We start from the raw sequence: 27,708 nt of genomic DNA on the forward strand, positions 1-27,708 counted from the left end.
ATGCCAGAGAAGGTTTGAAGCTCTGCAGGTTAAGAGGTGTGGTCCAATACTTTTGTTAGGCAGTGTAGCTGGGATAGGTTTCTACCCTTCATCAATCAATTTTGCTTCCTGTGACCTGCATGAAGTTTCAAATGTTACCATTTAGCATTGTACTCACCCTTTAATATTTTTCCACACAATATAAATTTTCCAGCACATTTGGTGTTGCACAGAACGGCTGTTCGTAATAAAAACATTAAGATCGTTTTCTTAGTTATTGCACTGTACAAGGAGAGAAAATGGAAGACTACATGCTAAACAGAAGGGCTTGTTTCAAACTACACATTTTCTTCCATTGCTAATTGCTTAAAGGAGAAATGTTGTTTGCAACGCTGACTTTTTGAAGAAGTCTGATCTAATTACTGTACCATATAGTATTGAATTTACCCATCTGAGGCGATTTGACAGCAGAGGACTAAGTTTGCCCATTGTGTTGCACCATGCCTTCTCCCCTTCATGCTTTCTTTCCCTGGGAATAGGAAGTGAAGCATTTTCACACTAATGATGCAAATACCCAGCATGCAGTTGCTGCACACAGTTTTACCTGTTCTGCACAATTTCACTGCATTCCCTTCATTCCTGACACTCCCCCGGGCGTTCTGTCAGTGTACCAGTTTCGTTTTTGTTTTTTTGAACTTGTATTGCTGTGAAACAATCGAGCTCCAAATGGGAAAATGCGGCAAAGTAGTCTTCCTGCCTCCATCCAGCCCCACCCAGTATCCTAAATATAGACGCGCAGTGTTTTTGATTCAAAAGACTGCACTGAACTTTCTCATGGCCCGACGTCTCCTGTCACATACCCAACTCTCCTCACTCTAGTACCGCTCCTGTGGGAAGGATGGACCGGGTGCTATGGCAACCAGCAGTCCCAGATGGGCTGTGCTCGAGTGCACTTAGAAGTACAGTAGGGAAGGGAGCTAAGTTAACAAGAGTGCAGCATGCTGCCGCCGCTGCTGCTGCTGCTGCTGACAGAGGGGTGGAGGGGTGTGGAGTGACAGAGAAGCTGAATCTGGGCGGATGCTAAGCTGACATAGCAAGCTAATCTCCAGAATTTAGAATGCCAGACACCGCTCAGATTTTCCTCTCTCCTTCCCCGAGGCGCTTTTAAGAGGTGAGAAATGCACTGAGGAAAAACTTGGGATTGAAGACAGGATATCGCTCCAGCAGGCAAGGTTTTTTTTTCTTTTTTCTTTTTCTTCATTCAGCTTAGTCACTGCTATGAAGGCAAATATGGAACCAAGTACAAAAACCTCAGAAGGTAAACTGCTTCTAGGAGAAGAATGAAAACTAATCTGTTGATTGCTGAGCTGATTCTGCTTATACTTGATAAGTTAACTGACTTATTTTTCCGTAGGTTTGTTCATAAATTGTAAAACTGAAGGTAGCCTAATGTGGCTTTAAACTACTTGTTTGTCTCACCACCAGTTCATAAACTAAGTTGTAAAACAGCCAAATCGATTAGTCCTTTACATTTGAACATTGGTTATTAGCCATTTTCACAGTATTTGACTTTGTAAACTCTTATCTTTAGAGCTTTAATGATTTGTCAAACAAGAAATTACCTTAATTGGAATGTTTTGATAACTCATGAGTCGCGTATTCTGTTCTTATGCAATGGTTCCAAACATTGTTAGTCATAGCTTTTCCAGTGTGAAGACGATGATTACGAGCTGCCCATCAGTCTACGCCTTCACAATTCACAAGAATCGCTCCTTGTCTTAAGGTATTGGTCAGATTTTAGTGAAACAAGATTAATACATATCTATATGAATGTTTGAGCCTCTCTGACTTCTCAGTGGATTTTAATTCTCATTAGTTTGTGCAATACAACCAACCAATAACAACAAAAATTATCACTTTCTTTCTGTTTTTCACACATTACAATTATATGTGAACAGTGATGGATCGTGGGCCAGATGAGCTACTATGTTATTGATGTGCTGCATTTGTGGGGTTTTTTTTTTTTTGTTTGTTTTTTTGGAAGTACTTGAAAATGTCATCTCGAGAGTTGAGGAATTTTTAGTATTTGATAAAATAGTTTTGGTTCATTGGCAAAAAATTATCAGAAGGAACAAATTTAGAGGTCCGTTCACATTGCCCGTTCACTCTCCTCACATCATTTATGTTTTGTAAACTTCATCATTAATCTCTATTTTCGTATTTCAATGTGCATGATGAGATGTTCTGTGCCAATCCCAGCCACTGTCCTTGGTGCTGCATTAGATCCTGAAATAGCTAATGCTTTCCCAGTAGGATAAGTATCCTTCGTTATTAGTGACAGATTGGCTCGTTCCCAGTCTTTACACTGACAAACGAAGGCGTGTTCCCGCTGAAAGCGTCAAATCATCTCGTCTATGAAAAATCAGGCATTCTGGCCCATGTTTGTACATTTTTCCCAATGTTGGACAGTGTTCAACAGAATGAAGTGGATTTCATAGTCCTGTTCAAGTCCAGAGGGAAAGGATAACTATGGCAGGAGCAGCCAGTCCTAACATTCAGTTTCTATGAAATCTGGAGAATTTTTTTTAATTATCAACCCATGAAATCTTTGCTTAAGTTTTTTTTTCTATGATCAAGGAAACACCACATATGCTGCAAAGTGTTAACTGATTCCTGTATTTATGTTACATGAGCCCCTGCATCCTCTTGCTTCAGCCATTTACCTGGTACATTGATTAAATCTGTGAGCGTTTAGTGCTCAGGCCTCAGAATGATGAGTAGGATCTGGCCACAGGTCACACAGCGTCTGCAGACAGAATCTGTGTGAGCTTCTCTGACCCCTCTACAACAACCTGGACATTCCACTGTAAGTTGCTCTTCAGAGTGCCGGCTTCATAGCTAAAATATAAAAGTAATGCTAACCCTGTAGTGGAACTCCCAGTGGGAGAGCTGACACTTCCATGCAGACCCCACTCTCCCCCACAGTCTGAAGTAGAGCTATCATCTGTATGAAGAGAAGATTATTTGATTTTCTGAGTTCAAAGAAAGTACAAATCCTTGATCAAGTAGATTTAGATAGTTTCAGAACGCTTTAAATTAATGGCTTCATTTGGACCTGTTTGGACCCTATTTATCATTTGGATGACTTATTTGGGATTGACATTCCGTGGAAGATATGCAACTGCTCCTTTAAATGATCTCATTAACTGGTTTGTTTGCTACACTTTATGCAATTCCATACAGCGTGCCTTGGAATTAAACGGAAATACAAAGATGTACAGCATGCATTTAAAATAAAAAACAGAATTGTTTAATTTACTGTTGGGGAAGTGAACTTGTATGTCTTGTTTCAGAGAGCACAGATGACTAGAGCTGCTGTTTTAGTCTGTGCAAAGAATAAGTGTTAGACTAAAAGGGGTCAGTTTAAAATGAATCACTTAAATAGATGAATCATCAGAATAAGTGCCATCTTTTTTTCTCATCTGCATATATTTGCGACGCAGAAGCTGTTAAATGCTAGACATATTAATTGGGAAATATGTGCATTTAGGACTGGTCATATCTATAAGTTGATGTAAAGAAGCCCATATGATATTAATCTTGTGTTTTTGTGGCCAGATTTCACACATAATTGGCTTGGCTCTGGCACAGGAAGATCTTAATTTGAAATCTGCCTGCACAGCTTTATTTGGCTCTATTATTTTTACAACCTGGAAAATTGTTTCTACTAATAATTGATGGTGTAGGTGGAAAATACGCCACACTATTACAGAGCTTGTACAGTTGTACTTGTTTTAATCTTAACAAGACAACAGTTTAAAAAAATGGCAACGTGAAAGCGAAATGTTTGCTTGGTTGAACTGCCAGCATCATGCACAGTTTTGTTTGTTATCGTCCGCTGATGCCATAAAAGACGGCAGTCAGCAACAGACAATGAACGATGGAAGTCGTGATTAGTCGAGGCACTGTGTATTCTGCAGGTATAAATATCTGTTATGAACATATTTCTTGTGTAGTCTGAGTCTGACATGAGAAGTTGTCGACGATATTTTTATGAGCACTACACCAAACACCTTTGGAGTTCTAAAACCACATTTCAAACTTGCATTGCTTCAATGCAGACGCCGTGTGTCGGCTGGCGTTAGTAATTCATCTTCCTGCAGGTAGAGAAACGGACTGCCCTTTGCAGTATTTCTATGGTGAAAGATGGCAGTTTGGGCTTCCTTTCTAAGTACTGTTCTGATTTACTGTCAGACTTAGTGACCACACTTTTTTCTTCTGCAGGGTACCTTTAAAAGCTTTTGATTAAAGGTATGATGTAAGGCTACATATCAAAACGGAGTCATGCTCTCATTCCTGTAGTTTGGTACGGGAAATGTAAAGTTATATGCAGTCAGTGTTCTCATCTGAAAAGCTCCTCTGAAAATTCAAGTTTCCATCATTAGACACTCTGCAGACAGTTCTGTTATTTAAATCGATGGAGGCAGATATATAAAAACACATTTCTGCTTCTAGAGATGAATCGGGGCAGTGAAAGAGGGCCGTGTTTAGGATTCAACACATGCCTCCTGCGTGCTCAAAGCAGTGAGTTGACACTTGTGTGCCTTGTTCAGAATGAAAACACACACACATATATACACGCACACACTTGATCTTTATATATTCTCTGTAGCAAATGCTCATAATCTCCATTTCTCAGTCGCTCTCCATTTTGCACTTAATCTCACACGCTCCATCTCTTCCGCTAATATCAACAGCCATTTTTTCTGTCGACCTGACGCACACACATACCGACATGCACACACAGATTGTGTCTCTGATCTCTCACTCAGGCACTTGCTAGAGGTCTTTGTGCAGATTCTGTCACTCACTCTGAAATGAAATGTCAATGTGGCTCCTGTTAAGGCTTTGTGTTTACCACGCTGCCGATTTTATCCATTACAGATTTTAAACATATTACCATCTGTCCCCCCCCCCCCCTTCCAATAAAACTCCTCAGACCCCCTGTAGACACCCCAGACTCTCTGTGTGGATGAATAATATTCCTTCCTCTGGGTTTACTTGGTGTCCAGCACGACATCCAAGGCCCCAAACAGATGTTCTATAATTACACAAGCAGCAGGAGGCAGGCAATCAATACTCCTTTTACTCCTTTTCTCCACCAAGGAGCCCTGGTGGTTAGCAAGGCCGCCCTATAATCAGAAGGTCGCAGGTTTAATCCCAAACAGCCAATGTGTCCATCAGCAATCATGTGCTCTGTTGGAGTGTCCTTGACAGTGACATTGCTCACTCATCCACTGACCGCTTTAAGATGTACAGTGAGGCCCAGGAATATTTAAGCAGTGACGCAGTTTTCACATTTTCCGCACCACAGCAGACGTGAAGTGAGAAATTCGAGTTGCAGTTGAAGGGCAGACGACTCTCAGCTTTAATTTAAGGTGTTGAACAAAAATATTGCATTACACACTGAAGAAGTTTGTGTGAGGATGTTATCAGTTTCTCCGAGATGTATTGATCTTCAGAAGCACTTCAGAAAATGATATATGGGAGATTCTACAGATGGCCCATATGTCATCGGTGCACTTTGTGGATGGCAGGTTTAAAAAAGAAACAACAATAAAAGCTTTTTTGATGTGACTTAATATATTTTTTTTCTTTCAGGTCTTCTTCATAGGTCATAATATTGTATTTTGGTGACTTTGGTGTACAGACTCGTCCCTCTACAATATTTAAGAGGCTGGACCAAGCTAGCAGTTAGCTTAGCTTAGCCTGGCATAGTTTAGCGTAAACACTGGCAACAAGAGAAACTGCTAGCACTGTTCAAATGTAATAAGTCCTCCTACCACCACTCCTAAAGCTCATCCATTATTGCATCACATCTTGTTTAATCCTTACAATAACCCAAGTGTGTGGACAACAATGTGTAGCTTTATTGCACCAGGTTGCCCTTATCCTCGTTTCCGGTCTTTATACTAGAGCTGTTCTAATCCAGGTAATCAGCTGGAGCTTGATATTTATTGAACAAACATGAGTGTGCTGTCAACCTCTCCTAACTCTGTGTGAGAGAGTGAATGCCTGTATTGGTTTTCGAAAAATGTGGTCCTATTCCTGCCTGTGCTAAGCTTGCTTCACAGATAAGCTGCTGTACTGAGTGCTGCATGGTTAGCAAATGCAATTTTTAAAGAAAACCCAGTGAGTCTTATTGTCTGCTTAGAGATCCAAATTAGCCTGCAGTGGTAAGGAAAAAAACCCAGCAGTTGGAAGTGATCTGTTCAGTAGTCTACAGGCATGCTGAGGTATGTGTGTGCAAGGCAGAATAATGATGCAAGTGAATGTGTGTTCTTTATAACAGTCCTTGTCTAAGAGTACAGAGAAAAGTTATATTTTCACCTTGAAGATGAATTGGGCTGTCGAGTCCTGGAACAATGAAAGATTTTGCCATGTAGGTCGATATCATCTTTGTTTTCAGAGGAGATACACTTTGGCTGAAGTTATCTGCCTTAACATGGGAACTCTTGTCATAATAGAATTTAATCATATAGAAAAACTGTCAAGTAACAGAACAATAGAAACTTGAAAATGGTTGATTTATAGATAGCCGTGGAGCTTTTACCAACTTTTTTTCTCACTCGACTAGCAAGTGACATGTTTGATAACTTTGATCTTTTCTCCTTTTTCCACGGCGCTCTCCTTAACCCGGCTTCCAGGAATGCAATAAACCCCAGGTACCGTATCTGTTAACAGTGTTATGTCTTGTTTCCTAGTGTGGGTGTGTTTCTTCTTCTGTCTGTGTGTTCTAGATGTCTGTGTTTGTGCTTCTCCTGGTGGTTTTATCTGCGTCTCTTCCCTCATATCTGTAGGTAGTAGTAGACTTCCTTAATAAATACATCGACTTCCTGGCATGAAGGCTGATAAAGGGTGAAGTCTGCACCACACACACTCCAATTGAATTATCACAACATCAGCATGATCAAATTTTGGATTATTATTCCTGCTGTGTGGGTGTGGTTCTGGTTGGTCTTGCCATTGCTGCTGGATTGCTCGATCATGATGGCTTTGAAAAGTGTAAAACAGCCATTTCGAGACCTATCTAACCTCTAAAAGAGCAGTTTATGCAGCGCAAAGTGTACAAACATAGCATTACCAATAGGTGAGGAAGGGTATATACCATATCTCAGTATTTCATCACAGAGTCCTGCAGTGTTTAAGCAGAGATGGATTATGACAAAGAGGTTGAAAAGATCAGGGCTCAAAGTGTTGAGCAGTCAGACTTGCTGATAAATGCAGAGAGAACAAAACCTGCCACTTTCGGCCGCAGAAAAGCCGAGCTCCTATTTTTAGAGCTGTCCTTTGTGACAACCTGCTCCGCTTCAGCTGTGCAGGGACACAAAAGCCCCGGTGTCGAAATAGGCATTGTATAGGCACTACACCAAGGAGTAGAGAAACAGTTTCCTACACTTATCTCCTTCCTGACTTAATTATGTTCTTTATCAATTATTGATTCAGTCATCATTTGGGCCATAAAATATACAGATCAGTCAAAATATTGAAGATATATGTTGTCAGATTTTAAAAAATATAGACAGATAATGTTATGAGTTATATAATAAACTTGGTACACTAGCAAATAATTGTTTTAACCTGAAACAAATAATAAATCCTCGTTTCCAGTTTATTCTCTGAGCAGCTGATTATTCAGCACACCGCTTCAGCCCCAAAGGTTCTGCTTATTTTAAAGTAATTAAAATCTCAACAGTCTCTTGATTATGGTCATTGCTGAAGGAAATGATCATCCCTTTTATTTTCTGTAGTGTTATACATGTATATATGTAATGTAATAAATATGCATTTTCATTTACAGCTGCAGCTTAAGTTTCCTTTGTTTCTTTGAAATGAAACACCCACGCCTCTTTTCCCAGCATGGACTACAGAGACACAATCAGTGTTTATAGTTATTAATAGCCAAATATCAAACATTATGCTTTGATGGAAATAGAGCAGATATTTTGGGAGAGTTCAGACCTGATAATACAGCTGAAACGCTGCCTCGTGCAAGTGAACAAAATCAAGTACTCATTTACAGGCTGCGCCTCATTTCTCAACCAGTGTGCTAGAACACGCTTACTGACATTTGATGTGCTTTTCATGTCAGTTTTGACATTCAAAGACCTTTTTTGAAAGTTGAGTATTTTCAAAAGGCTTGACAGATGACATTTATTTCAATGGTAATGAGCCTGCACGGCGATGATAACATGGTACCCTGGGCGTCTTTTTAATGGTGTTTATCACTTAAATTTGATCAAAATCTCTCCAAACAATTAGAAACAAATGTTAGATTTGTTTACTGTAGTGACCGGGTAAATAAGGGGTAAAATGACAACTTATCTCACCAACTCATTTCTCAAAGTTCCCTAAAGCTGTCAAAAAGCTGAGAAAGTGGGAATGTGATGATTGTGTTTTAGTGTTATTTTTCTTGGCTCTGTTTGAAATGACAGACCTGCATACAGACATGAAATCAGCCTTTTATTGAAACTCCTCATATTGAAATGTCAGTGGTACTGAATTGATACTGATATGAACCATGATCCGTCAATAAAATTGAAGAATAGAACTTGCATAAGGTAATATCTTCTTATGTAAATTTGTAAAAGGCAATGAAGTGTTGAAATCTAAAAGGTAATTCAGAAGGTGCATTAAATTCCATACGGACAATTAATCCATTTGTATCTGACTCTGCACACTTTCCAGCAATTTAAAGTATGAAGCCGGTTTTAAATCCTGACGTAATGACCATGTGTCTCATTAAGGTTCTATTAACTAGTCATTGTGCACTCTTCCCTCTAACTCATCAACAGATTGAAATTGTTAGGACAGTTTTCACAGTGAAGGTAGTTGTACAAATGTGATTTGTATCATCTGCTACAGTTTGCAGGTCTACTGAAGATCTCACGGTAAATTCTCAGCCCAATTAACGTCAGTGTCAGCCAGATTGTTTGTCCATCATATTGGTATAGACTGAAATATCTTAACTGCTCTTGGATGGATTGTTTTGGAAAAATGTGCAAACATTGATGGTCTCCATAGAAGGAATATTGATAGTCTTTTCTTATGACTAAATACTTCCAAAGCTAATCGGATTCCTGTCAGCTTCATCTTTGTTTGGCCAGTGCCAGTCACCGCATTTTGTAGGGATGTTTGATAAGATAGTGGGAGTTTAACAGCCCTGCGCCAACACCTTGGTCTTGGTCATGTTCCTTCTACTCATTTCTAAACAGTGTTTGTGGTGTGGCAGAATTCATTGTCCCTGGAGAAACAAGTTTGACGTCATTGCCATCAGGGTGTGAGCTTGGTCTGCAAAGGCTTTATGATGTTATAGACTGTCAAGTTAATATCCACATGAATGCCAGTCCATCCATCTGATCCATCCTATCCAGGTGAACACTGATTGATTTGAATATTTTTGCTAATTGGTACATAAAGACCCTATGAATATCTTGAATTTAGCTGATCCTAATAGCGTTGTATGCTGCATTTGGGATTTTACTGATAATGAGTTGATGGTGTCCATCAGTTGTTAATTGTATAGTTTTAGCTTTTCAGGTGCATTTGAACTTTTGTGGTTAAAGATTTCCTTTTCTTTCCACTGATTAAGAATGAGTCGACACATGCAGTTGTAACTGTGACACTAAAACCACATAATTCGGCTCGCTCCGACAGCATTCAGTGCTAACGACTTCCAGTTCATTCGCTTCTACAGTCAGTCGTTAACTTGATCCGGAAACCTCTAGTCACTGATCAACCTGTCACTCATTTGGAAACTATCTCACTTTGTTGCTTATTCTCTGAAAACATGTCTTTTGATTCACTTTTCCTATTTATGCACCTTGTAGCAGGTGCACGGGCACAACAGATGTTATGCCCCCGTGAACCTACAAGTGTAATCTTTCAGATGTGCCTGGTTGCCTGAGTTTCTGTCAAATTATTTTCAGAGCAGCGTGGAGGTGATAACAGCTTGAAAAATGAAATGATCCCTCGGGCTGTAGCAAGTATGAAAATGGAGTCTCTTTATTAGATCATCTTTTGCGTTCTAACAAAGTTATTTAGAGCCAGCGTAATGGGACTGGCATCAAGGATTAATGCGCTGTGTTCTCTCTACACGTGGGGTTACAAATTCACCGAACAAGGTTAGAGACAGATCAATAAATCAAAGTATGTTGAGTTTGATCCTCTAATGGCCACTGTGTGTCTTCCACAAAGTGCTGATGTATAAGGTGTCTGTGGCTGATTGATCCTATGGAGTTTTTTTTAGTCATCTTATGAGCATAACAGCAAGTTGTTGTTTTTTGTTTGTTTTTTTAGTTCAAATAAATCAATTAAGACAAAAAGACAAGTATACATTAACAGGTGTAGTACTTAAGTAAGATGTCTGTTTCAGATTTTTCTAGAGCATCAAGGGTGTCCTAAAGACAATGCATCATACACACAGTAATCTGTTAAAAAGAATAACTCCTGTCATATTTATTGTTCTGATTTTTTTTTTTCTGATAAAAAAAATATAAGTTTGTGTGCATTAAAGGAGGTTAGTGGTCTGTGGTGACAACCTTCAATTCACTGTGTGCCAGTAAATCAGGTTAATAAAGTTTTTTTTTTTTTTTTTAACTTCTTGGGTGGGCAACTCCTCCACAACTAGGATTTACTGTGGGATCAGCTGAGTGGACAGAAATGTCTGTGAAATCCTCCATTGCTCAGTCATCTGCAATACCAGTGATGTTGTTTTATCCATGTGTCTTCAATCTGCTTTCAACTATCCCAAAAGAAAGATCATGAGGTGATGACATTAAAGTTTGAGTAACTACAGCTCAGTCATGCAGTGCTGGTTGGTTTGATTTTGTGCATGTATGTCTGGGATTTGGCAAAGAAAGGCATTTTTCTCTTGCATTATTTTTTTCTTACATGTTGCTGTAATACTGAACAATTTGATCCTGCTTTGCTGGTGCCAAGAAAATGCTTGATTTATGAGTGCCTTATGCTGCTATCGCCATTGAAATACTTGGCTGTGCATGTGTGTCATGTCTATGCAGGGGTGTTTGATCCAGCAGTGTAATGAGTTTTTTAGTGCCCTAATGCCACATATCAGCAGGCACAACACAATCACATGGCCTTTCCCTATAAATGCATGGAACAATTGAAGCCTGACTGGGTTCACAGGCGGTTTACAAATAGCAGATGAGGCCCCTCACCCACCTCGTGCATTTAGCACACACTGCAATTGAGATCAAGTTCATTACTGGTGTTTCAAGTAGCATTTTTCATGTCACTCTGACAATCTCCCAAGATCGATGCTCACCTGCCTCTTTCCCTTTACCTTGAGCTTGTGATTAGTCACTAAAAAAATGATTAATTGGCTTGTTTGTTCCTTTAAATGAGCTTGCTATGAAAGCTTTAAACAAGGGGGGCTGGGCAGGAGGGTCTGATATTCCCCAGACGCAACCACGTTGCCGAGGTGATGTAATGATGCCCTGGTCCTCCCCCCGCCGGCAATTGTTGGAGACATTAATGACTGGGCTGCACAGCCAAGCACCTGAGCTTTTTGGTTGTTTTGATACATTACATCATTGCTCCGGGGCAGGAGAGGTGATGTCATACCGGGTCTCCAGCTTCCCTCCCCCTCTCCGCCTCCCACTCACATCCCCATTGCTTTGACTGGAGAAGCTCCAAAACCAGCGTGTAGTACGCTGCTTTCTAAGCATTGTCTGAAGCGGAGCAGCCAGACTCTTTACTAAAAGGCTACAGCATCAGCTGTCTGCATACATGAAAAAATAATGTGTCAGTGGTTTTATTGGATTAGTTATTGTTTCATTTTCAAATGTTCATCAGTCTTTGTCAGAAATTAAGTTTATATTGCACGGGCTTTACAAATGGTTGTTTGCACCATTTAGATCCATCTTAAGTATGAGGCTCTAAAATCATATTATGATTCCTGCTTATGGATGTGAATAATATAGAGCTGGAGCAAAGCACTGCTTCATTTTTGATTCATTTGTGATGCTATGAAATGCCAAAGATACTGCCTGTCACAGCTTCTGCATGATACCTGCAGGTTATGTTTTGTGTTTTGGCCACAGTCCAGAACCAAAAAATACACATTATATTAAAGTGAAGTTAAAAAAAAAGTGCAAAAAAGGTTCACCGTTTTAGTTAATGTGCCTAAAAATAAATTTTTTAGTAATATTTCTCGTTTCATGTTGTGTAACAAAGTGATGCATTGATGCCGAAAGGGAACTGATTCATCCTCCTCCAGCAGTTTTGCAAAATGCTAAAAAACAGACAGTGGTGACAAAATGACTGAGACCTGCAACAATGCAGGAATATGATAACTGAACAATGACCAAAAGAATAAATGATAATAAATGGTATATCTACTATTCGAGATTCTATGTGATTTTATAGTTTAATCTGCTGTTGAGTATAGATAACGTGTAAACAGACACGACTCTTCTTTTAATGTTTTGTGCTCTGCGTGTTGTTTCTAAGCTTAATTCCTGGTTGTTTTGTGGCGAGTAGCAAGCTGGCCTGTAGTTTGTTGCCTTTGGTTTTGCTGTCTAAATCCTCATTGTTCCCTGTGGTGCAGTTTCTGTCATTGTGTAGTCCTCCTCATATCTCAGTCTGTCAGCAGACCTTTTTATATATATATATATATATATATATATATATATATATATATATATATATATATATATATATATATATATATATATATATATATATAGAGATAGATAGATAGAGAGCCTTCTATTTATCCAGTATCTAGAGTCTCCACAGGCATGGCCTCCCACCTGAACACACACATATAAGAAGTACTTTTCTTCCTCTCAGAAAGCAAAATGTAATGTTGTGTGTTTGATTGGTGATGCTGCTGCTCGCTGTAGTACAGCTGAGTGAAGTGGAAGAGTCTATTGCCACTTTTCTATTTTATGCACTCTCTCCCCTCCCTGCCTCCATTTCAGCATGTCTTGCTGCCTCCGTCGCCACAGCAACTGAAGGCCCTAGAGGGTGTGTAGCGGGCTGGATGGGTAGATGAGTGGGTGGGTGCAGGGGGCTCGTGCTCACCCAGTTGCTATGGCTATTCCAGCTGAGTGACAGTGTGACATCATTGCTGCCAGTCTGTGTTCCTGCAGTGAGCCCCCTGTGAATGCTTTCACCTCTCCGGAGAAGCAATGCTACTGTTTCCTCTCTTTCCATATTTTACTTTCACACTCAGGAGGAAGTGCTGCCATCTCTCCACCCAGGAAATGGCTTTCCTTTTTCCGTTTCTATGCCAACAAGCTCCAGCCATGGTCTGGTGCTGAAGTGAGGGATAATGGCATTATTCCACTGTGCTCTTCTCTACCAACCAATTCTTCATCCCTCTGTTTCCCTCTACCTCTTTTTACCTTTTGGACTTATCGCCTTCCTCCCACTTCTCAGCTGTGTATCACCTTCTATCTCTCCTTGGACATTGCTTTTCATCCATCTTCCTCATTTTTATTTAATCATCCACCCTCTTCTATCTCTCTATCAGAGCTGAGGTGTTGTAAGTCCTCCAGATGAGCACAGCCATAGTGGCTGCTCTGACAGCATCACTCTCAGGCAGGGAGGAGGTCCTTATCCCCCCACCCCCTTCCTCTTCTTCCTCCACCACCACCACCACCACCTCCCTCCCCCTCCTCCACCACCACTGACACACATACACACATCCCCCTGCTCCCGTTACAAACAAACCGCTGGGTTTAACGTACAGTACCTCAGCGGAGGCTGCAGGCGTCTCGGTCTTCAAATAATCTAATGGTGCATAAAGGCGTGCGTGTGTGTTTTCGCGTGTGTCGCTTTACTTTCGCGAGAGGGAGGGAGAAAGAGATAGAGAGGGAAGGAAGGCGGAGGGAGTAAACGTGAGTGAAAGTGTTGTCAGCCATTTTTCCCATCTTTTCCCCTGTTTCTGCGTTCTTATCGCGCGCCGCTGCTCTCAGCTTGGAGATGTGATTGTCAATTGCGCGGAGAGAAGACGCTGGCTGTTTTTCTTCGCTTGGATAAAAGGATTTTTCCCCCTCTGTCCTCCTCCTCCTTTTCGGTGATTTTAAGATATTTCTGTTGGAAGAAGCGGGGTGGCTGGAATAAACGCAGAAGGTGGTGTCGGTTTGGAGTGTCAAATCAGGCCAAGGAACAGCGGATACTCCCAAAACTGACAAGCCGCCGCCTCCTTCCAGGGAGACGGCGCAGCTGAGGGAGGGGAAAGGGCAGGTCGCTTTGGATGAAAATGAGGGTCTATGCTGTAGCATAGAGCAGGTCCGGGATGTTAGATTTTAGCCCGGTGAACATTTTTTCATTATGAAACCATTAGCAGCATCAGACAGCAATGGAGTCCCGAGCCAGCAAGATAAAACCCCGGTAAGTAGCCTATCGACTTGCAGCGTTTTTTTCTCCATCTTTTTTTCTGTCTCTCGCCCTCATTTATGACCCCGTAGATATGATTACCGGCCGTATAATGGATGTGCATCAGATTTCTATCGAGCCTGCACAAGATGAATGAACGCAGGGCAGACCAAGGACGCATCAGAAACCCGAATCACAAGCTGATTATTGCCCCGTCGAGCCTCCGATGTGTGTCAGTGTGTTGTACTAGAAACGGCCGCCATGTGCTTGCTGTCACTTACGCGCGCAGACACGCGCACAACTGCGTGAATCTTACATTATCGATCTGCCAGGACATTAGAGTAAAATATTCTAAAAATAAAAAATCAGAGCGAGGTCAGTAATGGTTCAGTGCCACGTTGTACCCACGAAGGCCCTTGAACAGTAGCCCTTATTTTCCTGTGGTCAAACACGAACACATCGTTGCAGATGTAGCCTGTGTCTGTGTTTTAATGACCGACACATCTTTCTCATCACGTTTAACGACGCAGTGGACGTGAAGAATAATCGTAAGTCGCTAAAGTGAAATTAGCTTTGCCAGGTATTATTTGCATCGGAGATACAAGCAGTGAATCCTGAATCCCGGGTGTATTTTTTTTCTTCCCTTTTCTGGGAGATGATGTCATGTGTTCAGAGAGCTCCCCTAAATTCAGTTAGTCCACCTTTTAGGCTCCAGGAGCTGTTACAGCCGGGTCGCATTACAGAGACTGATGCACGATGAGTTATTTTAAAGCATAAAATGGTTAATTCAGCCCGAGAACACACAGAAAGGATGTTGGGTGTTTTTAATTGCGCCCCCCCCCCCCCTCTCCCTCCCTCCCTCCCTCCCTCCCTTATTACCTCGGTAAAGTTGCTTCTAGTTTGAACCACCGGCTTCTTGCTGGTGGCGCTGTCCGTGGTGCTGGAAGCAGCCGGTAGCTCCAGCAGACACTGGAGGCCTGAGCAGATAGATCGACTGTCAGCACCGCTGGCATCACTCACACATCGCGACCGCACACATCCATTCACACACATACAGAGACAAGGCCGTAAATCACACTGATGGACGTTTCCTGGTTTGCAGAGCACAGATGCTTAACGAAAAATCACCTTAATATTCCTATAATAGACATGGACATGTCACCCTAGATGAGATGGCTCATCTTCTTCCCTCTCAGTTTATGCTGCTTCCCTCAGGGACGCCTGTAGGTGACCAAGGCCCTAACAATACTCATATGAAGTTGTTTATACAAGATCGATTCCCCCCCCCCCCCCCCCCAAAAAAAAATGTGGCATATTAAACATCTTCTTTTTTTTTCCCCCTATTGCAACTATCCATCTGCAGATCCTTAAAGCTTATGTCATTTTGAAGTCTTACCTATAGCTACACTGTCATTTTAATAGGATATAAGCCAATACAATGCATACACAGTATAGCACCTTATGGCTGCCGTGCCTTTTAGCACTTTTCCATATTTTAATGATTGGCACATATATTTAGGCCTATACTCTTCTTTTTTTTTTTTTTTAAATCTCTCCAAATAAACGTGTTCATTGTCACTTCAGTCATTGCATATAAATTAATTTTGAGAGAATAAATTGACTAATTTCCCAGAAATCTAGCAAACACCACAGAGCATAAAAATAGTGCTTTACACACTTATGATCTTAAATCATTTATTATAGGATTGCTGTAATCACTGTTAATGAGGAAGGGGCCAAACAGCTGTCAAGTAGCACATAATTCTAATTAAAGCATTGTTGCTGGCAGGATAGAAGAATTTCAAGTGCCAAAACATGTTTAGAGTCTGGAGCGCATCGCACTTACTTGTCTAACCGAAAACTTAGACAAATTATACAGACAATTAAGTAAGTTAACAAAAGGGCAAGAATGGAAAATTACAGAAAGTAGACTGCAGTAATCGTGATCATCTTCATCATCTGTATCTTACTCTTTTTCTTCCAATTTTCAGACTAATTGTTGTTAATTTAATTGTATTCCTTTTCACAAGCTCTGAAAAGATCTTTAGCTTTGGTATCAAACTTGCCCTTATCTCTTCTTACTGTCTTACCCCCTTCATTTGACTTTTGTTTTCTTATGTTCTTAGCAAACAAATGAAGGCTTGTGTAAATAGTCCCTTATCCCAGCAGGAAACCCACCAAATAAAAGCCACTAGATCGTATTACAGCAATCACACTATCATCACCATTGCTTATCTTTCCCATGAAAACGTATGGTTTCATTTATCTTTATTGCAACAAGTTACATGCTAACTAATAGTTCATGTTGAATTCTTGTGCTTTGAAGAGGCTTTATGGCTGGATCTTTTGGTGATGGAAGAATAGCATTTCTCATTCACAAAATTTGAGAGAAAAAATTTATTTCCACGGATTGAAAAGCAATATCCAAACGTTTTGTCAGATAATACGTTGTGCCTTTATTCATCTTGAATGTCAATAAAAAAAAAAAAGCTTGGTCTTTTTTTCTTTCTTTTTTTTACTTTTCGTAAAGAAAAGACTTTTTTTTTTTAGAAGTGTAATATTGCACTTCGGCAAAAAAACCTTTCACAGTGTTTGACATTTGGTAAAAAATTATTCCAATGACAATATAGTGGATTGCCTCATTGTAGGTAATATTTTCTCCCTATCTAACTGCTGACTTGTGTGTTACTGACTGGTGGAGCTGTATCTGGGGAAGGGAAAGCACAGAGAGCATATCAAACCCATTTAATCGGACACCCTGCCCAAAGGATTTTAATCTCTTGATCCGCGAGGCTCAGGAAAGCGAGAAGCTGCCACAATGGTCAGGGAAAACTCTGGGATGTGCCTGTTGCCTCTTAGGCATCCAGGTTTTCCATTTTGTAACAAGCAGAGAAAGTTTTAAATCCCATGTCAAATGTATAAAGGAGCAGCACAGCTTCAAGCTATTTCACCAGCAGAAAATCAGAAATGAATCATAAAAAAATCCCTGTTTTTTTGTTTTTGTTTTTTGTTGTTTTTTTGGTTTGTTTGTTTGTTTTTTGTCCAAAATTTAAACCCAACCACTGAAATTTGTTTTCAGTGGAAGTTAAAATCTGCATTTTCCATTGTGGCAGTCTGGTGACCCTCTAGAACGGAAGTCTAGTGTAGCAGCAGTGATTCACTCCCAGCATATAAAGGCAGTAATGAGATTGAGAGCCAGCCAGGGTTTCCACCCAGCAATCTAGGTCATTAGGTCTGCAGTGTAATTTAAGGAGCACCACATCTGCTCACATGTAGGCAGAGTTCAGTGTTGTGGCTCGAGCATTAGAGCGACGCTTAATCCTCCTGTGACAGCTGATTGTACGTATTTTCGGCTCGCGCTTCTGCAGAGTTCACTTCATTTGTTTGCCAGAGAACAGTGAATGTGGAGCTCAGACAGCCCTATATACAGTAAGGTAGGAGAATAGAAACATTCACACTGTGGCAGATGTTTATTGTCACCAATATACACCAATTTAATAAACAATGTTTTACTATGGATTGTGCATATCCGTTGGGGTTAACAACCCATGTATGTACAATACCGTATCATCATGCTGCTAATTGAAAATACTTAATGAGTCAGTCATTATTGTTGCTCTGTCATCCATCTTGGCCCAGTCTCGTGGATGCCATTGGGCCAAATAAGTCGATGGATCACATGCTTATGGACTGCATGGACCCTGGGTTATTGACTGACAGACAGCTGACCTAAATGAGTGTAGAGAAAGGATTAAGTGTTTATTATCCTTTCCCTTTATCCTGCTTTCTGGTCCTCCCTTTATCTCTGGGTCTTTCCAGGGGGAGGGGCTTGTGGTGTTCCCCTTTTTAAAGTGCATTATTATTATTTATTCATTCATTTATTTATTAATTTTTAATTCTCCTATAATTTATTTTTGGAGGAGGAGGAGGGGGGGCTTTTTTGCCTGGTTGTGGAAACCAGTTGGGATAATCATATCGACAAATCTTACATGGTCATTTTTGTTTGTACTCGCAGAAATGACAATATTCACGTAACCTCTGTGCACTCTCCCTAACTGTATGTTAAAAATATTTCCAGTTGCAGATTTTTTGTTATCTTTTAATAATCTGTATTTGTAAAGAATAGGGTTTAGATTTTTCTGTGTTTCCGTTACTGTAACAAAACCCAGAATGCATCAGAGCCCTTCCCACTAGTTTCTCGTTTCTCTGTGGTGCTCAGCCCTAAGTTTGTTTGTTTTTTCCTGCAAATTGTCTTTAGACATTTTAAAGCCTTTTTTTCCCCTCAAAAAAACCTAAACTTGTTCATATTTCAGGGACTGTTTTCAAGTGCAGAGCTGTCTGCATTTCAGTACTCCCGGAAATCAACTCAAAATAAAATGCAGTGCTGCTTTGTTAATGATAATGGAGCATGTAAGAGCAACAATGTACCTCACTGGTGTGTATTTGAGGCCAAGCTTTCCTCGCTTCCAGCTTTGCTGTAATCCCAGAGTACAAATTTCCTTTGGGATAAACGTGACGTTGATGGCAGGCCTCAAGGCTACATCACTCTAGCGAAAAATGTCTAAGCTTAAATATAAATTGCTAGAGCTCCAATATAACCTTATGTCTGAAATTTGTATTGCAACGAGTGACGTATTACGCCATAAAAGTCATCAAAAGGAAATGTGATGAGGCTTTATCATTACAGATACAAACAGACAAAAGAGATTCATCAGATAATATTTGTTCAGTAATATTGTGGAAGTCAGCTGGAGGCACTCAGGGTGAAGTCAACCAGACGAGGGAGTGAAAAAAAGCAGCCCAAGGCGGGATAGAGAGCCACTAGGCCCTCCGGTCGACCATTTTGGTTGGTGCAGCCAGCCAGATAATTAATCGTGATGGCAATCTTTGACACAGTGTAATCACATCACACCTCGGTGCCACAGGAGCAGCACTGTCTGGCTCTTGGTCTCTTGTCACTGACACATGAAGGCGCTTTGTGAATTGATATGTCTCAGGTTAAAATTTTTCACTCACAAAGGTCTCCAAATAACTTCCAAATCAGTTCAGTGCTCCAACATATTCAAGCCCTTCAGTTTTATTGTGACTCTGCCTCATGAATGTTAAGAAGTCTTTTAGTCAAAACTAGTTTCTTCTATCTATCACACAACGATCATTCTGGCAGCAAAACACTTCCATTCTCAAAAACTCTTTCATTAAGCCGTAATGCAGATGAGCACTTGAGGAGCTGTGACGATGGATGTTTTCATTGAGTACATTCAAGAGCAGATGATGGCTCAGACCTATTTACTTGCAAATGAAGATCCCGAGATGCATTTCTATCCAATCTATTCCATTTGTCATCCAAGTGGGACTTCAAAGCTGATTTCCAAAATAATCTGAGGCAGAGATGTTATTTGCATCCCAAATTGGTGGATGGTGTTGATACCCAGACTTCTGAATTTCAGAGATGAGTTAACCTTTCATAGCTTAGAAACGAAGAGCTGAAAGCGTTGCTGGTCACCTCTACATCAGGATCTGTTAAAGGAAAGTTGTTGGGTTTTTTTCTTTAAAATTTCAAAGTCTCACCCTAATTCATCACCATTTATCAAAGCTGAGTAAAAACGTTTTTACTGTCAAGTGAGGAAACATTTGGGGGGAAAAAAAAATCACTGAACATAAAAAAAAAAAAAATCTTGTTTACTATCAAAATTTAAAACTCCAAACCCAATCTCAAGATGTTTAGATTTGGCTGATTTCCTGAGTGGAGCAGACTAGTTAAATCGGCCCACTTTGACTTTTCAGTTTAAAAATCTAATATTAATGCTCTGCCACAGCAAGAAGTGGAGTTGAAGCATGCCCCAGAGCTAACAGTCTCCCTGCAGAGTATCCGATGTATATTGGTAAATAAAACATTTAGCCATCAAATAGTCAAGTCTAGAGACACCACGAACCAGTTTATGCTGTTTGATTAAATCCATAATTCACCACTCTGACATTCTAGTCGGATTTGATGAGTGTGATTCAAACACATTTCATTTATTTCATTTGAAATAAATACAATGTGTACTTGACATCTACAGATGTCAAGCCACAAATGTTAGCTATGTTCTATGGGCTTCAGGTGGTCTATAATCAATGAGTATATCATACATTTTAACAACTGATCCATCAGGTTGGATTTTAAATGCATAGGACAGCAGTTGAACACTAATTATGTCAGTGTAATAATAATTTTCTGAGCTAATACCTGAATAATTTTATCTATAGAATTACAGAAACTTGCAGAAAAACTTTCAATAAATGGATCAAGATTCCAAAGTCCCAGGACATTAAACTGATAAGTTTAGGCCTTAAATCATTACCAATTATGGAAATTTGTGCTGCTGTGTTTGCTGTTGACTGTCTCCACTCTAACGCCACACATACAGAAACCATAGAGCATCTGCAGACTTCAAATAAACCTCTGAGTTGTAGCAGTTCAAACTGCTTCTTATTTTTAATTCATCTGATTCCTAAAACTTGAGCAGTGGGAGGATTTCGGATGTATTTTGCATTTTGGGGTCATTTCCATGGAGAAGCGGGTTGGCTCATTTACAATGTGGCTAATTACGGCTGGGCTTTCTAGCACTTTATACCGTATGAATTACTCAGAGGGGTTTTCCCCATTACTGCCCAGTATTCATTTAGTTTACTCAAGTTCGTAGTACCTTAATGAGGGTGTTTTCTTGATGTATGCAGGGCATGTTTGTTTTTTGCTGGTCTCAGGAAAGGAGCTCCTTTGCTGTATTTAAAACAATGATTATCTTATCGTTTAATCCCGAGTTTCTACTCCCTTTCAGTTTTGTAACCCATTTTCTTACATGCTTTTGTCTAATACGTGTAGTATTCTTCTAAAGTAAACCAAAGGATTTCAAAAATGAGACTTAAAAACTAAATATTTTTGACACATTCTGTAAATGTTGGGTTATTTAATTAAAATCTTTTTGGCTCTGCCTTTCCTTTACACAAAATGTATTATTAAAGGAAAGCTGAGCTCTTGTTTAAACTCTGATTAATATTTTTCTTGTGAAATAACTGCTTTGCTACGAAGAAGACGATAAACCCCTTTTTATTCATTAATGGGAACAAATTGAATGTTTTTCAGACTGCCTTCCAATTAAAATTAAAGTGGATATGTTATTGTTTTACAGCAGAAAGTCTGTCTTTGCTTATTATCAAATGAAGTGGGGAAACATAATTAAAAAAATGAAGAAATAGAATAAAAGCTAAACCGCCTATTTTTAGACACACATGCTGCTAAGTCTGCATCCAATGTTTGGCAGTCAGCACGAGTGTTGGTGTGAATGACCAATAGCGGTTGCTGGGCTGGCTGATACTGACCATCTGTGTGTATGTTGTGTGTGTGTATGTGCAGCTCCCCGCAGACTTCAGCAGACTTCACCTGGCCGACGGCTTACACCCACAGGTGACCCACGTCTCCTCAAGCCACTCAGGATGTAGTATCACCAGCGACTCTGGAAGCAGCAGCCTGTCAGACATTTACCAGGTAAGTCCTCCCATCCCTGGTGCTGGATCCCCAGCTTGGACTCCCTTGGATAGCTAAGCAGGTGCATGGTAGTTTAACTAGTTAATGCAGCCATAGCTGAGCAAGAGGAAATCATAAAGATGCTAAAACATTTATCAGTCTAGCTAGGGCCTTTTTGGAATTACTGACAAAAGTTAGATAAGAAGAACACTACCACTCATGAGCATGCCATAAATATGAAGCTACAGCCAGTTAGTTTACCTGACTGCAGCCACGTAGACTTAATAAATAAGATGGATGAAATTTCCATGTCTCAAAAGTGGACAAGTTTAATATTTGCCTTCTTTACAAAGATCAGCTGGGGGTGATGACTGTTGCAAAGAGAAATCTGATTATATAGAAGTCTATGAAAGTCTACTTTTCACTTTATTTATGGCTTAGGTTAGCATTTTGTTAATCAGATAAAATTCTCAGTCTCCAGTTTCAAATCATATTTAATACAGTATCATGTTCATTTTGTGGATTACTTTACATCTAAAGTAAACAATAAATCAAGCTGGGCATACCTGTGATTGGCAAACCACTACCATAGAAACATGTCGTTTTATTGTGTCTGGTTTCTCAGTTACTGATGTGAACATAAATAGCAATGATCAAAATTTTCACTTTGAGACTTCATCACAGTGGCAAGGTCCATCTTTTATATTCAGTCTGTGTGGTAATAATAAACCAAATGTATAATGCATCAACTGCTAAGCATTAAAAGTGTAGCTGTTCCCCTCTGATCGGGACTGAGTTTGTTTCCTCTCCTTTGCAGTGTTTGTATTAACCTGACTAGTTTTCTGTTCACCTCATTAGACGAGGCAGACTTATCGTGTGTTTTCCTGCAGTTTCAATTAACAAATACTCATTGAGCTGGTTTGTTTCGACATAACCTTGTGATGAATTGTAAATAATGAGAAAAAACATTGATTTGCATGATTTGGGGTGTGTGTGTATTTATATATGCTTCAGTGATCTAACATGTAACATAGCATTTAAAATCTGTGATATAGAACAAACTTTGACCTCATCTGAGACCAAGTCTTTATGGAAAAAATGGAAAAAACATATGCTTTTTGTGAAATGATGACTATACCTCTGGGAATGTGCATTAGTCTCATTAAGGAGGACTAATTTTCTTTGGAAGAATTTAAAGCCTTTTTTGCCAGACATGTTATAAGACACTAATGGGAGACTTTTGCTACGCAGCAGGGGATGAGCAGACAGGCTGCTGGCTGCAAGCAGGTGGTCCAGCCTACATCCTGACTCCAGCTCTGCCTTTCATCACCTCAAAGCAGAAGTACAGGACTCCCACAAAGCTGTGATATACAGTCTCATGTAATGAGGGCACTTGATGAGCATTTTTGTGCTAAAATATTAGCACGTGTAGGCCTCACATAATTTGTTTAGTGGTGTTGAGATATGTGTAACTTGATGAAGGATGGGCTCCCTCAACCCATCCTTCATCAAGGCCAATGCTTAATTTAGCAGTTTATAAATAACGTTATAAAGATCTGCACCAAAAGTGTTTGGTTTGCTTGCAATCCAACCCCCGTCCACCCACCCTCACCAAGCCTTTTCAATTCTGCTGGGTAGTTATGAAAACATAATCAAAGTTAAACATTTGAACCCTTAAAACCCAATTCAAGTATGTGCACTCAACTGATTGTGGACGTGCCCCAAACTCTGCAACTAATCCGCTTAGCATAGTACACCCACCCCATTGGCTCCTAATTCTGTCACCTGCTGTGTGTCTGTAAATGTGTGTTATGTTTGTAAGCAGGATTGTGGCTGTGCTGTTTGCTTCGACTGACTGTGGTTGGTGTGCATCAGGGCACTCATTCAGTATGCTCAATACAAACAGTCTAATTGCATATGAGGGGTGTGTTATTGTGGAGCTCTGTGTGTGTATGTGTATATGTTTTGACCATGCTGTGGCTGGCTGGGGCAGGTTGAACAGGCTCTACTGTCCCCAGTCTGTGATCCTGGTCTTAGCACCATCTGCTAGCAGCTCTGTGGCGGCCTCTTGGTTTTTTTTTCCCTCTCAGTCTCTTTCTCCTCTCACTGAATCACAGACACTGTTCTGTTTTCTCTTGTTTTGTTTTTTTTATTCAGCCTCTATAATGTTTGGTTTAACTTCTACTCTGCTATTTGTAACTTTGGCTCAGAATACTGTATTTAAATTCCTTAGCTTCGATGACGAACCTCTTATATGCTTCATACGTGCTTCCTCTGTTTTAACCGTTTCAGCAATCAAAATGCTTCAGATACCTTCGAGTCAAAGTTTGGCTCTATTCTGTATTTCACTGTTATATTTGGACTGTTAGTTGGACACATTAGGCTATTTGAACCTGTCTCTTTTGGCTTAAGAAACTTGTATTTTCTGGCACTTTACAAGCAGAAAGTTTAATCAATCAGTCAATCAAGAGGATAATCATGAGATTACTCACTTCTGAATTTCTGGGATGTCTGTCAATCAGGCTTGAACAGACACATTCTATGGATGCTCCATCAGATTGTGATTTGGGAAGCTGTGGTTTTGAAGCTTTTGGATTTTTCTTTTTGTCTGCTTCTGTTGAAGTTCTTGAGCACTCTATGCTCTCTATCTTCTCCTAATCATTTCCTGGCTTAAGTGGAAATTGTTATATAAAGCAGTTGTTGGGCTTTTTTTGCTATCCAGTCTACAAGAATCTCCTCATTTTTATCACAAACTTTTAGAAAATGAACACCATGCAGACATGCCTTTAATGTGGACAGAAAACATTGAAATTCTAACCATGAGTGCACAGCATGATTTCTAAGACTGTTGGTTTATGCAACATTGCTTTTTTATTATTAGATAAAGTTACACCCTGCATGTTTCAGAATAAAAAACATTTTAAATGTGCAGAACATCAGAAACAAGGAATGTTTGCAGTGCTCACTGGGGCTGGTGTTGAATAAATGGATCAGAGGATACTTCATAATTTACACTTGAGATCATGTGAAGTTGATGTTGGTGAAATATGCTTGTGTTAAACATTATTTTTACTGTACACATTTTTGCTGAGCATACTGGAGTCTAGATTCTGGATGGAGTACTGAATAGTCGAACCACCAGGCTATTCCACTGCTATCGCCACGTAATTCCCACGTCACTGCCAACATGGCGCACTGTTTGTATCTGAATAAATCATGAAATTGGTCCTTCAGAAGGACTTTGAAAGCATTGATCCAAGAATAGCCCTAATGAAATATTAACAACACCTGACTTGCCCACTGATTCTTAATGCGTTCTGCACATCTATGGATTTCTGATACATGCATGGCATGAAAAAAGGGCCGTGCATGAGCACAAAGGCAGCCGGGCCCTCTGTATTTAAATGCAATATGAAAGCATACACACGTTTGACAGCTGGCTATGAACTGATTGTTGTATATAACCTTGAGTTTCTAATGCTGTATTATGTGGGTTGTTAAGTGTTGTGAACCAGTCTAGTGTTTTTAAAGTACACTGGTCACATGATCCTCTGTAGTTTTATGCAAGAAGTTTTCCTCTGTACTGTGTTCTGCTCCATACCTAATCTGTGACTCTTCACTTTCATCGTGTTTGCAGGCTCCACCCACCAGGGTGTGGACCAGTGATGCCCAAACGGCCATTCAGACACTGAATCATTAAAGAGCCCTTTGCACATGGCGTTTGAGGAGAAATGACATAGGGTTTCTGAGAGAGACCAAGCACAGGGAGACTGAGCATTAAAAAATTAGAAGCAGACTGACAGTCTGGGAGATGAAGATGCGTCTATCTCTGGGATTTTGCGGACAGTTTGCAAAGGCAACCTATTCTTCTCTTTCTGTTAAGAGGTTTGAGATTGAGAACCGTATTTGGGTAAGAGGGTTCACTGTTGGGAGGTAGCAGAGCCGATGTTGTGTTGCCTTTTTTGTGACTGCTTTGACTTGCTCTTTAAATGGTTTTCATGTTGTGTGAGTGTGAACCAGGCAATCTGGCCCCTCTGTCATTTATAGAAATACTTTCTTTGATGATGGCAGATGAACTCCGCTGGTATCGCTCAGGCACAAGTAATTGCATTACGCTTGCTTCTCATCTTAGTTCATTTTCACGGCTTCGCACATATTTCATCTTCTGCTTTCAAAGAACAGGATCTGGCTGCGAGGCAGGCTGTGGCGTTTGCTGTGGGGGAGAAAAGAGGGGAGGAAAGTTGAGAGTTAATTAGCTTGTTACTATGCATAGCAGACTGTTTTGTATGCAGTGTTGACGCCTGTCTTTCTGCTACTGTACTGATTACCTCTTATCAGTTTCAAGAAATGGGTCAAATGTGCACAAAGGAATTTGTTTTTTGTGTCACAGCTGATTTTTTTTTCTTACTGTAAAATGACGTGTGTGTGTGTGTGTGTGTTGAATGTGCTGCTTAAAATGAAAAAATATTTCACTGGCTGTTTACAATGTGTTTACTCTGTCCCCGTTTGGACAGCTGACATGGGTGGGGATTTATTTTTCAAGCTTTTATCTGATAATTCAAAGCTTTCCCTGTAACGAGCATGGAGGTTGGTCATTCAGTGTGTCGCTAGTAGACTCTCGAACTCGAACAAGGAGCTGGATAGATGAACGCGTTTGGCCTTGTGGTGGCGGGATTGCTGATGTTGCACCGAGCCGCAGAGTCCCTGCTCGTGTTTATCATTGACTCATGGCTTACCTGTTGTTTCTTTCTAGGCCACAGAAAACGAACCAGGTGACATGGACCTGAGTGGCCTGCCAGAGACCGCTGTGGACTCTGAGGAGGACGACGATGAAGAGGACATCGAGCGAGCGTCCGACCCCCTCATGAGCCGGGACATTGTGCGGGACTGTCTGGAGAAGGACCCCATGGACAGGACCGATGATGACATAGGTGAGCACCCAACTAGGGATTGAATTTACTTGGCTCTTCATGACTATTCTGATCAATAGCACTAGTGTAAATATTCAACCGTGCAGTGTTCATTGTGAAAAAAATATCCTGCCTATTCTTGTGCATGCCTGAGAGTTCTATATTTGAAGACATCTTTAGAGAATGGTGTAAAAAATACCAATTTAAACAGAAGCCCCATTGTCCCATTTTTACATTAATTTATGCTTTATAAAAAGCCACTCCCTGCTTTCTTATTTAAATCGTCGCCATAAATTTACATTTATCTCAAGTCTGTGCTTCTCTCATGATCGAGGCTTTCGAGTAATTCTCAAAGCCCCATCAGGCTTGCAGTATCATAACTCTTAAGGCTACGATTCTTCTCAAATGAAAATGATAGGCATTGTTTAAAAAAAAAAAAAGTGTGCACACTCAGCTTAGTGGCAGATGTGGACTTGGGGAGGATGATACATTTGTGGACTGCGAGAGAGTAAGAACAAGTGCCAACCCCTCCCCCACTTCACTTATCTCCCTGCTGTACCCCCTCCCCTTGCCAGCAGGCTTTTCTAGGTCACGCTGGCACATCCTCTCGCCTCACCTCTCCCTGCGCATTAAACTTTTAGTGCTTCCGCAGCTTCTCACACGACGCTGTTGCCATGCCAAGCCCAGGTCAACCAGTACACCACACTGCTGCTGGTTGGTAGATGGCGTATAGAAGTGTGTTTTCTTTCTGTGAGCATCAGTGTAGGTGTGCTGCAGAAAGTCCTGCACCTTGTATTAAACCTAGCATGGGCATCTAGCACTTGCATCCAATCACATATTCAATAATGAGAAACTATACATTTGCACCAAATTCAGAATTCATTGTTTTCCAATCGTCATCAT

At 40.4% G+C, this 27,708-nt stretch overlaps 1 protein-coding gene across 13 annotated transcripts in view; it reads left to right on the forward strand.

Annotated features, from left to right (window-relative positions):
• rapgef2b (Rap guanine nucleotide exchange factor 2b) overlaps window positions 1-27,708 on the forward strand; it is a 102,650-nt gene that overhangs the window by 57,584 nt on the left and 17,358 nt on the right. For 8 of the 13 annotated variants that reach the window (XM_026182840.1, XM_026182848.1, XM_026182857.1 and 5 more), the window contains 3 exons: window positions 6,687-6,704; window positions 21,785-21,916; window positions 26,649-26,826. In XM_026182840.1, coding sequence (XP_026038625.1) covers window positions 6,687-6,704; window positions 21,785-21,916; window positions 26,649-26,826 — 328 coding nt within the window. Of the gene's footprint in view, window positions 1-6,686; window positions 6,705-13,706; window positions 14,404-21,784; window positions 21,917-26,648; window positions 26,827-27,708 lie in introns of those variants that run through there. The other 5 variants (XM_026182883.1, XM_026182908.1, XM_026182935.1 and 2 more) reach the window with 4 other exon arrangements.

The sequence above is a fragment of the Astatotilapia calliptera genome, chromosome 2 (genome assembly GCF_900246225.1).
Source record: "Astatotilapia calliptera chromosome 2, fAstCal1.2, whole genome shotgun sequence".
In the NCBI taxonomy this organism is placed as follows: Eukaryota; Metazoa; Chordata; class Actinopteri; order Cichliformes; family Cichlidae; genus Astatotilapia; species Astatotilapia calliptera.